Raw genomic sequence first — 13,323 nt, forward strand, 5'->3', positions numbered from 1 at the left:
AAATCACCTGGTATGTGAACATTTGTTGGAACTGGGACACTTATCAGATCAGATACGTATGAAGGTCATGTTTCTTTATACATTTAATGTTAGAAAAAACAAAATTATTATCTCTGGTAAAAATAAAGCTGTTTGTCTTCTTTTGTTCTACTGATGGGTTAAATTATTCTCATTTCATTCAGATTTAGAGAAGACAGAGAAAGAGATTGCAGGTTCTATCGCACTTAAAGATAATATCATTTTGAGTTTTTACGTAAATCTCTGACATGCATTTCTTTCTGCATGAATGATTTTGTTCAATGTTAGTTTAGAAACAAAACCCAACTCCTCATCCCCTGGCTCAGAAAAATCCTCCCTTGCAAAAATAAAAAACACTTTCTAAAGCTTCTCCAGCACCACAAGATTGTTTTTTTTACTCTGATGTATTAGTGAGAGGCTAAAATTTAGATATCAGGGAAAGCAAAAAATTAGTTTAATATAAGAACAAATATTTTCCATCTTACTTAACATTTTCCATTTACAAAGAAATACATTTACGTGAAAAACTATTTCAGCGTCAGTAAAAAGTTACAACATTTGATTTCCAGTCTGTTCAGCTGCTCAGTTAACATGAAAAATATTTTTTCCAAAATATCTTGAATGGACAATATACACAGAAGAATATAAATCTATGCAAACTTGTGGTTATCCAGCATATTCTGTAATCATCTGATTGCTCTAAATGGCTGCTATTACCAAGGCTGAATTATGCATTAAAATGTCACATAAGAAACAAAATCAAGGTAAAGACATTAAAATGTAACATTTTTTTATTATTCTGGCACATCTAAACATTTAGCTCATAAGTAGTTGTCTTGAATTTATTTACATCATGAGAGACGTTTACATGCATTCTTTAGAAATATAAAAAATTGTTCCAGGTTCCAACAGAGAACAAAAAAACAGATGACAAAAACCATTTAAACCACCAACTTTCTAACGTTCAGTAAAAAAGCTGTTCATATGACAACTTCAAGGAATCCACACGAAAATTTATTCGACAACCAGAAATAAAATTGAATTATCCACATTATTTTCACATGTGATTTATAAATAAACCAGTTAAATGCATGTATAGACATCAAATAAAATATAGTCAACAATATACAGACAGGAGATGAAACAGTGAAGCTGAATAAAAACATCTGGAAACCCATTTCATTTTTCCACAGAGTTCAGTAACATTCTGACTTTTAGCCACTAGGGGGCAGCTGTTGTCATTTCCAGTGCACCTTTTCTCCGGATGGTTACGATTATGTTTTGTGGTAATCCTTTATCAGTCAGTTCATTCTTAATCTGTAAAAGAAACAAAAAGTTTAGTTATGATTCAACTATGTTTGGATTACACGGATTATTCAGTTTTCTTTCACCAAACTGGTGGATCCGTCACTAGACATCAGAAATTATCTCTTCCATTCATCAGTTTTTGTCACATAGTTTCAGCATAAAGTAACTTTAAGTATCTTTTGCACACGAACAGATGCATGAACACTGCACAAACATACAGTACAATCTTGTTCATTAATTTTACACATAGTCATGAGTTCCTGAAGATATAGTGATAAACTGTAAAATTGACAAAAAGACTTCCAAAGAACTATAAAACTAATTCAAATTGTTGATTTCATGTGAAGCTTCCACAATTAAGTTAATAACAGCAATTTGTACATTTTGCCTTTGTAAAATCATATTATATGTTGTTTTTATGTTCATTCTTGGAAAAACATTGTTTTCCTTAAGTTAAAACATTTTGTTTTACAGTAAAACAATGACTCCAACATTTAAAAAAATAATATTACCAATGACAGAGCCATCTAACCAGGAAAGAAAAAAAAATGTTTTATCGTAATTTTACACACGAACTCTGGCAACCACAGCTGCCGGCATTTGACCGTGAAATTTACTTTTTTTTTTTTTACAGTGTACGATGAAACAATAACAGTTAAAATAATAATATTAATAATAATAAAAGAACAGTTTTGGATGTAAGAAGGGAGATTTTTCTCTGAACCTCATGTGAAATCTACATTTCTTTTACCATTCCACATTCAGAACATTTTCAAACTGCACTAATAACTAAAACAATTTAAAACATGCAGAAGACGTTTGTTGCTGCTCGAGTGAAAGTCACATAATTTACGAACCAGTTGGATGATTGTGTTGTAGTCATTCTCCAGTGAAAGTGTCGTTGAGATCTTTGCATTCAAAGCCATAACATAATCTAGAAAAAAAAAAAAACATGGAATCAATACAATAATCTATCACAGAAAAGCTTAATTTATATAAATACTTCAACTTCAACAACATCTCACACATTTTTAAAAATTGAATTTATTTATACAGATTCGTTGCACATGGAGTGATCTAATTTCATCATCAAAATCAATTTTTCTTTATTAATTATTATCTAGATTATAAATAATAATGTTCATTTCTATAACTCAATAATTGGTTGTTTTGATAGCTGCCTTCAAGTTGTTTCCATATCCTTGTTACAGGTTAACCTTTTCCTCCCACATTTTTTATTGTCTGAAACTTAATTTTGTGTTTTCATCATCTGTAGGCCATGATAATCAAAATGACAATAAAGGATTAAAATATTTTAGTTTACATGATGAATCTTTAAAATCTATTAGACTCAAAAAAATATCCAACTTTTTTAAGATTGTCAGATTTTTTTAGTTGTACCTGTAAACACATTCTGATAGTGAAACTACTTAACATACGTTGGTCATACTTACATGGTCCTGGATCCGATGTGCTTGTAGGCGGCGGAGTTGTTGGCGCACTGGTCTGAGTTGGTGGTGGCATGACTGGTGGGACTGTTCCGAAGACAACTGTAGTTGTAGTTGGAGCTGTTGGTGCGGCTGTAGTTGTAGTTGGAATGTGGGTTGTTGTCGGAACAGTTGTTGGGAAAACAACAGTTGTAGTTGGGAGTTGGATGGTTGTTGTTGGCCTGGGTCGCATGGTAGTTTCTGGGTAGGTGGTTGTTGTTGGCATGGGTGGCAAGGTAGTTTCTGGATAGGTGGTTGTTGTTGGCATGGGTGGCATGGTAGTTTCTGGATAGGTGGTTGTTGTTGGCATGGGTGGCATGGTAGTTTCTGGATAGGTGGTTGTTGTTGGCATGGTAGTTTCTGGATAGGTGGTTGTTGTTGGCATGGTAGTTTCTGGATAGGTGGTTGTTGGTGGCATGGTAGTTTCTGGATAGGTGGTTGTTGGTGGCATGGTAGTTTCTGGATAGGTGGTTGTTGTTGGCATGGGTGGCATGGTAGTTTCTGGATAGGTTGTTGTTGTTGGCATGGGTGGCATGGTAGTTTCTGGATAGGTGGTTGTTGTTGGCATGGGTGGCATGGTAGTTTCTGGATAGGTGGTTGTTGGTGGCATGGGTGGCATGGTAGTTTCTGGATAGGTGGTTGTTGGTGGCATGGGTGGCATGGTAGTTTCTGGATAGGTGGTTGTTGGTGGCATGGGTGGCATGGTAGTTTCTGGATAGGTGGTTGTTGTTGGCATGGTAGTTTCTGGATAGGTGGTTGTTGGTGGCATGGTAGTTTCTGGATAGGTGGTTGTTGTTGGCATGGGTGGCATGGTAGTTTCTGGATAGGTGGTTGTTGTTGGCATGGGTGGCATGGTAGTTTCTGGATAGGTGGTTGTTGGTGGCATGGGTGGCATGGTAGTTTCTGGATAGGTGGTTGTTGTTGGCATGGGTGGCATGGTAGTTTCTGGATAGGTGGTTGTTGTTGGCATGGGTGGCATGGTAGTTGTTGGGACGGCTGTAGTTGTAGTTGAAGCAAGATATGAGCAGAAACATGATTAGCAGTGCAAAATAAAGAATTGATTTATGAATAATAGGAAATAAGAAAAAATTTTACTCACAATTTCCAACTTTTACAGTGACGCATCTAAGGTCAGACTGATACACGGATGAAGCCAAGCTGTGGAAATAATTTAGTTTGGTAGCTTTATTATTATAAAATTATTGCCTTTATTTTAACTTAGTTAAGTCTAAAACCAAACATTTTTATAGACACATTTGTCATACCTAAAAAAATTCATTTGCATGAATTTAAATGATGAGTACTTGGCCTTTATTCACTCATAGCCAGCTTTTAGCATCTCTGCTAGCTTCTGAGATTAGGCTAAATGGTCACTCTACAATGAGCTGCGTGTGTCTACGGTTGCTTATTCTGTGTTGCCCTGGGAGGAACTGGTGTCCTATCCAGCCTGATGGACAGGAAACAAACCGACCTGAAACCACATCTTACAACTATTTGAAGAAAACCAACTTACCTCGACTGGACAACAAAGCAGATGGGATGGCTTTCTCTGCTTTCAAAATTAGATGGCGTCCATGTCAAGGTGAAGTTTCCCAATGCCTGTGAGTTTTTCACCACATTATGGGGACCGCTGAACAGGAGACCAGAGATCCTTTAGGAAACAAAACATTAAGATGTTTTTAGGTGATAAACGCAGTGCTTCCCAATCTAACCTCTGTTGTTTTGCTTCTGCCTACGTGGATTGAGTGGCCTCTGCTCTAATGTTGATTTCTACTGCTTGATTGACATTGGTGAGGATCTGGGCTCCGTGGTCCGGAGTTGGAGAAAGGAATCTGGGCAGATAGACTCCTTCGGAGCAGGACGGCACAGCAGGATCCACTGGAACAACAAAGGAAAGCAAGAAATTTAGCCCTGGTGATATAATTTAGGATGGAAAGCCTGATATTTATTTCCACAAGTTGCACCAAAAGTCTCTGAGTAGCATAACAATGTAACTACTTGCAAACTCAACCATAAATGATAAAATGTCAACTTCTCAATGCTAGATTGGACTTTAAAACGGCTCCTAATGGTTGTAAAACCCTGAAATCTGAAAATAGTGTTGCACCTTTCAAAACGAACTGGACTGGAATCTTGCTGATGGCTTCGTTGGTCGTCTTCGGCACCGAGGAGCCGTCGGGTTGAACCAGATTTATGTTCTGCCTGGGGAAGTCTTCCATCACCAGCTGCACTGCGTACGGCCCTTCGTTGCTGCTGTTTGTTGGACTGAATGACAGAGTGCAAGACTGCAAGAGGACAGAAAACATCAACGCTAAGTGATCTAGATCAGAGGTGTCAAAAGTGTGGCCCAGGGGCCATTTGTAGACGTGGACTGATTTTTTTGTGGCCCCCAAATGCATTTCAAAAATGATACAAATTTGGCCCGTCGATGCAGATGGAGGCTTTTAATTTATAATCAGGGTAAAAATTGTTACCACATGATTTTCTTTCACAGGTAAAATACAACACAAAGTATTTGTCTTATTATAATCAAGTTTTAACAAAAGATAAAACCAAATTTCACCGGAGACTTTTAATAAAAAGCCAACTTTGCTGCACAGAAATCAGCTTTTATTCTTTCTTGAATTTGGCTAAATATAGCAAATGTTTTGAAACGAAGGACAAATCCTGTTCTTCTTAATGGAAGTAAAAGTATTCACTTGAGCCCAAATGGAGCTGAAAATGAGATGTTTCTTTTTACTACAGCAAACATGCAAAATTAAAGTAGGAATAAGTAGTAAGCTTATGACAATTTCTAGAGATCTTGGAAAATTTCTAAAACAAACAAAGAAATTTGCTAGAAATTTTTGTTAAGTTTTTAGGTTAATAGAAATTTTCAACAAAAAAATTTAATTTCTGCATTTCAATTGTTTTTAGTAAATTTTTGAGATTAATCACAGAATTTCTGAGTTTTTGGCAGAAATTAATTTTTTCCATATAAAATGGTGCTATTACACTTTAAAGTTTTGAATCTACAATAAATATCGAGCTACTTTATTTGCTTAATTGTTGCTTGTTGCTCTTGGGTCCGCTGCTACTTTGGAGTCCACAATTTTGGCCCATGTGGTAAAAAATCTGGACGCGCCTGATGTGTCTCTTCCCACATATGTTTGCCATGTATTTTGAAAGCGCCAATAAAAACCAAACAACACAGAAGCGTTTTGTGAATTTAGGCGCCGTTACTTACAGATGAGAGGTTGAGGACGGACGGAGGTGTGCACGGGTTGCACTCTGAAGCTGATGTCATCCCATTTCTGCATTTGACCTCGTCTCCATCGGGGTCGAACGCCAACAAGCTGACGTTTCTCGGACAGTTTGAAGGAATCCTGAAATCGCAGGATTAAAAAGTCACAAATAATTTTCCACAGCCACGCCCAGACTCCTTTGCCTTAATGTGCTTGATAAAAGTTGCCTAACTTGTTCTTTTGAGATTTTATTTTCGTCAGGACATTAGTGTTAATCTTCTCTTTAGGGAACAAAATGGTAAAGACACTATAATGAGTCTGGCTGAACTTTTCTGCGATTGTTAAATCTTGTTTTGGAAACCATCTTCTCAACTTAAACACATGACTCACAATTAAATACCTGTAGCAAGTCTTATCTTGACTGCCAAATTGTGTGAATATAAAAATAAAAACTGTTTGCAGTGTTAATACACTGTAAGAACTCAAAATCTTACCAAGTCTAGTTTCTAATGCAAATATCTGAGTACACTTGAAATAAGACAAAATTAGCTTACAAATAACATTAAAGCAAAAATATATGAACTTCTTTTAAGTCAATAATTCCCCAATATCGATGAAAAAGTATGAAATTATTTCACTTATAACAGGATATTTTTCTTATGCTTTTATCCTATAATCTGCTAATGAAACTAGAACCTTTTCATCAATATTATGGAATTAATTGACTTAAAACAACCCTATATATCTTAATGAGAAGTTACTTCTAAGTTAGTTTTCTCTTAAATGTTTTAAGATATTTGCACCAGAAACTGGACTAAAGATACACGGTACGGTTTTGTGTTTTTGCAGTGTAATGTCCACATGTGTGAAACTTTTGCGCCATTTCTGAATCAATTTAAGGTTCATGGACCTCCTCTTTGTGCCACTCTAGTGCAAAAAAATGAAGATTCACAGAGATTTAAATGCAAACATTGTGTCTTAGAAGATACATTTAAAGTGTAACAACGCTGAAAAATTGAATCCTGCAGGTTCACCTCAGAGCTGGGAGGATGGTGGTCACTGGCGAGGTGTTGATTTGGTTGCTATCAGACCGGAAACTCAGCTCTACGTCGGTCACGGCTCTCCAGGACACGATGCTGTTTATGATTCCAGTTATCCAGTTTCCACCATCCAACCTGTAGGGGGAGCAATTGAGAAGCTGAACTTAAGACCTTTAGAGACGTGACGATGGAGGTGCAGAGTTTTCATCGCTCATTTTCAATTTAAAAATCACAAGAGGTGGGTAGTAATTAGTTCATTTTAGTTTACTACTACACCATACTTTTTACTTTTAATTGAGAAATATTATTTTGAAGCATCTCAACTCTTACTTGAGTAAAATTTCTTGATACTTCACCCAATGCGAGTTCTTTCACTTAAAGAAGAACAAACATATTTTAGACAAAAATGAGATAGATGTACAATTTCTGTTAAAGTGAGACCTCTTGTTCGTAGACAAGCTTTGTTGTTCATTCTATTTTCTATCTGCTGAGACTTTTGTGTTGTTTAGAGATCAAGTAAATATTCTGTAAATATCATATCTCGCTCCTATACTGATTTTTACCCTGTTTTAGCATGCAGTTGAAACCAGTTAAGAATAAAAACACAAATACAAAACCAGACCAAACTTTTCTTGTTTTAAATAAATCAGAATGACCTAACTTATTTCAACTTGCAAAATGCCACAACAATAAGAGAAAGAACGAGTTTACACACATAATGGTTACTATCTCTTTTAACAATGAGGACAATGTGGCTTCAGAAACCTTTGGTAGGCCGACTGAGACATTTAAGTTAATTACAGTCACGCCTGTGGATGTACTTTAAGGCCACACCTGGAACTGTCTGCTCTCATGTTTGACACGATGTGAAAGTAAAAAGAAATCAGCCAAGATATCAGGAACTGTGCAGCTTCACCAGCCTGTTTCATTCTGGGGAGGAATTTACAGACGCTTGACTGTGCCGTGTTGATATGTCCAAACAATTATATGAAGTACTGACATGATGGAAATGTCCAACCATCATACCGCTCAGGAAAGAGACGGGTTCTGGTCCAAAATGTGCAGATTGGCCCCAGAACAAAAGGTAAAGACCTGAAGCCATTTCTCCAAAAGAAACATCACAGGTCAGAAAATAGTTTGCAAATGAACAGAGGGACAAATAAATTCATTTTTTCCAACATCTCCTGACACTTAGGTGGAACAGTTTGATCATGATGACCATCGTTACGTTTGGAGGAAAAACGAGGATCCTTGTACAATCCTAACAGTGAAGTACGGGGGTGGCAGCATCATGCTGTGGGACTGTTTAGCTGGTACAATAATAACCTTCAGCATGCAGCCAAAGTGGTTACAAAGTGGCTTCAGGACACGTTAGTTTGGTGCAGCCAACACAAAGCCCTGATCTCAGTCCGATGGAGAAGTTGTGGGTAGAAACGACTTCAGAAACTTCAGGAATTTCAGCGTTAGACCCAAACGAACAGCTTCACAGAAAATTATTCCTGATGCTCACCAAATGTACATAAAAATCAGAATTGAAAGAAAGCTACAAAATCTACTCGCAAAGGTTTCCGTGTTTATTTGGTGTATGTAAACATTTGGTTTCCACTTTACATAGTCATTATGTATTTTATGTTTCAGTTTTATAAGTTTAATATTGAAAAAAAATTATTTGTAAAGTGTTTCACCTGCTTAAGGTTTGGTACACTGAAAAAAAACACAAAATCTTACCAAGTAAATTTGATCCATCATTTCTTGTGCAAATATCACTTAAAATAAGACAAAACTAACTTATAAATATCTTTTCAGCAAAATATGAAGGATTGTTTCAAGTAAGTAATTCTTTAATATTGATGAGGAAGTTTTAGTTCCACTGGCAGATTATTTCTCTTATAACAAGACATTTCTTTCATAAGTTAAATAATCAATTGATTAGAACTAGTCCTAGAACTTAATTGTCAATATTAGGGGATTACTTAGTTGAAAGAGCTAATTTTTCTAGCTGAAAAGTTACTTAAAAGTTAGTTTTGTCTCATTTCAGGTGAGAAAATATGGATCAAAACTACTTGGTAAGATTTTGTGTTTTGCAGTGTAACTTTGTTATTTATTTGTAGGATTTTTTTTCATCTTAGTTTTTAAAATGTCACAATTTGCTCACAGCTTTACATTCTTTGTCTGCCTGGAAAAAGTTACATTATTTCACAGGTTAACTTTTAATTCGTACTTCTGTAATTTGCTTCTACTGGAGTAAACAAATGTTGAAGTAGTTTTAGTTTTTACTCGAGAACAACCTGGCCATCACCAAAGCCTGACTCACGAAAGCTGAAACGGAGCGGTGCCAGACACCAGGCGGGTCGCGACGCCTTCTCTCTGGCACCATTCCCCTGGGCTTTCCTCCACCACGCTCAGCTCAACATCCGCCGTCTCACTTCCACAGTTGCCGCTGCAACTCCACGTGTCGTTGGCTGCGCAAGCGGCGAAGCTCAGCTTGTAGCGAACATTCACCTGCAGATTAGTAACAAAAGGTGTGAAGGGAAGCTGAAGTTTGGAGGTTGTTTTCAGGGAATCTCATCTTACCAAGAGAGATCCATTGGTCGTCATGTCCTTTGGGTAGTAGGTCATCACGGTGCCGTAGTAATTGTCGGCTTGTGACCCGCAAACCAGGAGCAACAGCAACGCAGAGAGCAACATGTTGACAGAGTCGACAATGAGCTCTACACTTTCAGAGTCAGCCTCTTATCCGCTGCCTCTCCTTGTTCATTCTCATAAAAATAAGATGAAGGTGTGGTTTCCATTCAAAGAACATGAATTACACAGCAGGGATTAACTATGCAGCAGAACAGGACCTAAAGAACCCAGTGGGTCTAATTAAACCAATCAAACTGCAAAATTACAAAATCTTTCCAAGTATTTTTTGATCCAGTTTATTGTGAAAATATCTTGGGAAACATGAAATAAGATAAAACTAACTTCAGCAAGTCACAGGAGTTTGTTTTAAGTCAATTATTTAGTAAAGTTGGCAGATTATTTCACTTATAAATGGAGAAAAATGTCTTGTCTGCCGGTGGAACTAAAACTTTTTCATCAATATTAGAAACTTAAAACAAGTACCAATTTCTTTTTAATTATTATTTCTTTTAATTTAGTTGCATCTTGAGTTGTATGATTGCTCATGTTTTCAGTTTCTTTGTCAGCAACTTCATAACTTCAACTGCTACTTTCAAAGCCTCTTCCTGCAAATCATTATACAGTCCAGGTAACAATGTGGGAATATTTCAGTAAATTAATCAGTCGAAATTTTGTTTGTTCAACTCACAAAATGAAATTAACTTCACAATATATGGCTCATTACACACTATGATATGTTAAACTCATTTATTTGAGTTAAATTTAATGAATGATACTGAAGAAAACACAAATATTCAGTTTCTTAAAACGTTTTGAAATGACAACATCGTGGTATAAAGTTTGATTAACTGAGAAAGAGATCAATAAATAAAAATTAAGTGTACAATCACTTTGTTGGGCTCCTTTTACATAAATTACTGCTGCAGTGCAGCGTGGCATGGAGGTATTTTACTCAAGCAAGAGTAAAAATACTTCATAATACAATTACGCAAGTAAAAATAAAAAGTACAAGGTAGTAAAAATACTCCTAAAAGGAAATTTTTAAAAAAGTTAATTAAGTAAATGTAAATGAATAAACCTAACTCTGTCTCTTAATCTACCAAACATGCACATATTTTTTAATCAAGGCTGGATGGATAAATTTATCTGAATTACTTTTAGATTTCAGATTAGTTGCTTTCACTCATTCGCTTCTGACGTTTTGACGTCAAAACAAAAAGTCCTGCCTTCAAAGACCACAATTAAATCTGACATTTACCTCGTCGCCTAGCAACACATTTTACTTTAATCACGTAAACAATACCAAGCCTTCGAGGCAGCTGCTTTTACTTTCTGTTTGTTACAAGAAAATATTTTTATGATCAGATTAGGCGAACAACTGCTGCGTAGCAAAGTAAAAAAAAAAAATTAAAATATTTAAACAAATTAAATTCAGTTTATTTTTGTAGCTCCGATTTACAATTTGTCTGTTTACAAAAAAACTCAAGTCAAATAAATCATGCAGGCGGATTCTAAGGTAAGTTCATCCACTCCAATTAATTCTGGTTGTAAAATAATGCAGTAAAGTCCAGGTTTTTATTCAGTGGTTAAAAAGTTTTCTATCCAAGAATATTTGCAGCATTCACTCCTGGAGAATCATGCAGCGACAGTTTTACTCAACGTTACATAACAAAACAAGAGGCGGAGTCTCACCGGTTTGGTAAATATGAGGTCGACAACGTAAGTAGCCATTCCTGTTTATCAAAATAAATATTAAAATAGACACAGAGGAGAAGAAAACAGGAATTAAAAGAAAAACAAAACAAAAATCTATGAAGTTTAGTAAAATCTGTCTTGGCCAGTTCAACCAAGTGAAACTGTGGCTGTTCATGAAGGAGGGCGGTGACCTGATTTACAAAAAGCCTCAGTTTTTGTTATTCTGTGTCACTTTTTCATCAATATTATGGAATTAATTGACTTAAAACAACACTTTATATCTCATATTTTACTCTAAAGAGTTAGAGTAAAATATGAGGAAGTAGACCAACTCTTATGTCATCACAATTTTTCGGTACTCTACCCTCCTCTGATAAACACAGGAAGTCATCGTTAGATTAGTCTAAAAATATATAAGATAACAAAATAAATTAAAAATCCTAATCATTCATTTTTATTTCTGTCTCCAACAGAGAGGCACTGCTTTCAGTGAAAAGTGAGCAACAAGCCTCGAGAGAAACGCATCAATAACTTAGACTTTCTGTGTTACTTCACATGAAGCAAAATGGCAGCAGATTCATATCCTGCAAAATAAACATATTTACTTTACAACTTTACTACTTGAAATCTGCATAAGTGAAACATATCCGGTTTTCTTTTGTGGTTTAGTTTGATTTTCACTTTCCATTTCAAAGTCTTGACACTAAAGATTCAGGCATGTCTCTTTGACTGTCAAGATACAAAAGATATAATTAAATTCCTGGCTTGTTTACCTTAATTACTGCTAAATGTAGCCAAACCAGAATCCCTCCTGAATAACAACAGCTGCTTGTTGGCGTCCAGCTGGTAAATCCTTTTTAATTGTGCTTTGTTTTTATGTTTGTAGATGGATTTTCTTCTGCTTTTGCTGTTTATTTCACCCCACAAAGTCTGAAACTTTAAAAGTCTTTTTTTTTTAAAAGGAAGCATTCATGAGATTCTGTTTATGCAACAGCCACAGAGTTTCACACTACTGTACACAAAGTAACTTTAAAAACTTGCTGCTTTTAATGAGTAAACCAACCATTAAACTTTGACATTTTCATCTCAAATAAACTCAAACACGGATCTAAATTATCATATTTTGACACTAATGTCAACCAGATGTGTTTAGAGCAGGCAAAATGGGATAAAAGCAGAATTACTTATAAATATTTGTTACTGAAGTCCACAGAAAAAATGTAATCATCTAAACAATGACACAAGTAATAGGAGAGTTGGGTAGAGACTAGTTACATTTAATTAATTACAATTAACTGAGTAACTGTTTTGAAAAGGTTTAGTTTTAGGAGTATTTTTACTTTTTGTTTTTACTTGAATACTTTTATTATTGTTAGAGGCTGGAGTTTTTGTAGAGAGCTGTTTTGTCCACCAGGGGGAGCCACAAGGAGGCTTCTGGAGGAGGATGGTCACCGCGCACCTGTGCGTTATCAGCCTCATCAGCACCAGCAACACCAGGGTGGCCAGTTCGCCGGCGCCGGAGTGTTATACCTGTTTTGGTACCCTGAGCCCCTCTGAGCTTAGTTCTCTGAGAATTAATTTGTGTACTCTGCTAATCTGAGCCTTTTTCCTCTGACCTTCTCTCAGGATTCCTCCAATGGAACCGTCCCTCGGTCGACTACTGTCCGACTACCTGCCCGCCCTCCGACGTGCCCCCCTTCGGCTACTCCCCGCCATCGGAACCCTTCTCTTGTGCAAGCACCCGGACTCCAGCCTCTCTACGACCTACCTCCCTGGCGAAACCTCTTCATCTCTCCCAGTAAGCAGCTCCATTCCTCCTTCCCCATAATTCCAACTACCCACTTACCTGTCATCTCTCCAGTCCTCAGATCACTGACGCCCCGGATCCAGTGGGGCTCGAACTAATTCGTATTTCTCTACTGTTGA

The 13,323-nt window shown here is 36.5% G+C and overlaps 1 protein-coding gene across 1 annotated transcript; it reads right to left on the reverse strand.

Annotated features, from left to right (window-relative positions):
- Positions 1 to 506: 506 nt before the first annotated feature.
- On the reverse strand, positions 507 to 9,802 carry LOC111610778 (mucin-2-like). The gene is made up of 11 exons (XM_023345684.1): positions 9,652 to 9,802; positions 9,392 to 9,579; positions 7,072 to 7,212; positions 6,040 to 6,178; positions 4,921 to 5,098; positions 4,550 to 4,691; positions 4,327 to 4,464; positions 3,913 to 3,971; positions 2,781 to 3,809; positions 2,184 to 2,260; positions 507 to 1,335 (listed from the first exon to the last, which is right to left on the reverse strand). The coding sequence occupies exons 1-11, from the start codon at positions 9,763 to 9,765 to the stop codon at positions 1,240 to 1,242; spliced, it is 2,301 nt and encodes a 766-aa protein (XP_023201452.1). The 5' UTR covers positions 9,766 to 9,802; the 3' UTR covers positions 507 to 1,239.
- Between the last annotated feature and the right edge of the window lie 3,521 nt (positions 9,803 to 13,323).

Source organism: Xiphophorus maculatus, chromosome 14 (genome assembly GCF_002775205.1).
Source record: "Xiphophorus maculatus strain JP 163 A chromosome 14, X_maculatus-5.0-male, whole genome shotgun sequence".
NCBI lineage: Eukaryota > Metazoa > Chordata > Actinopteri > Cyprinodontiformes > Poeciliidae > Xiphophorus > Xiphophorus maculatus.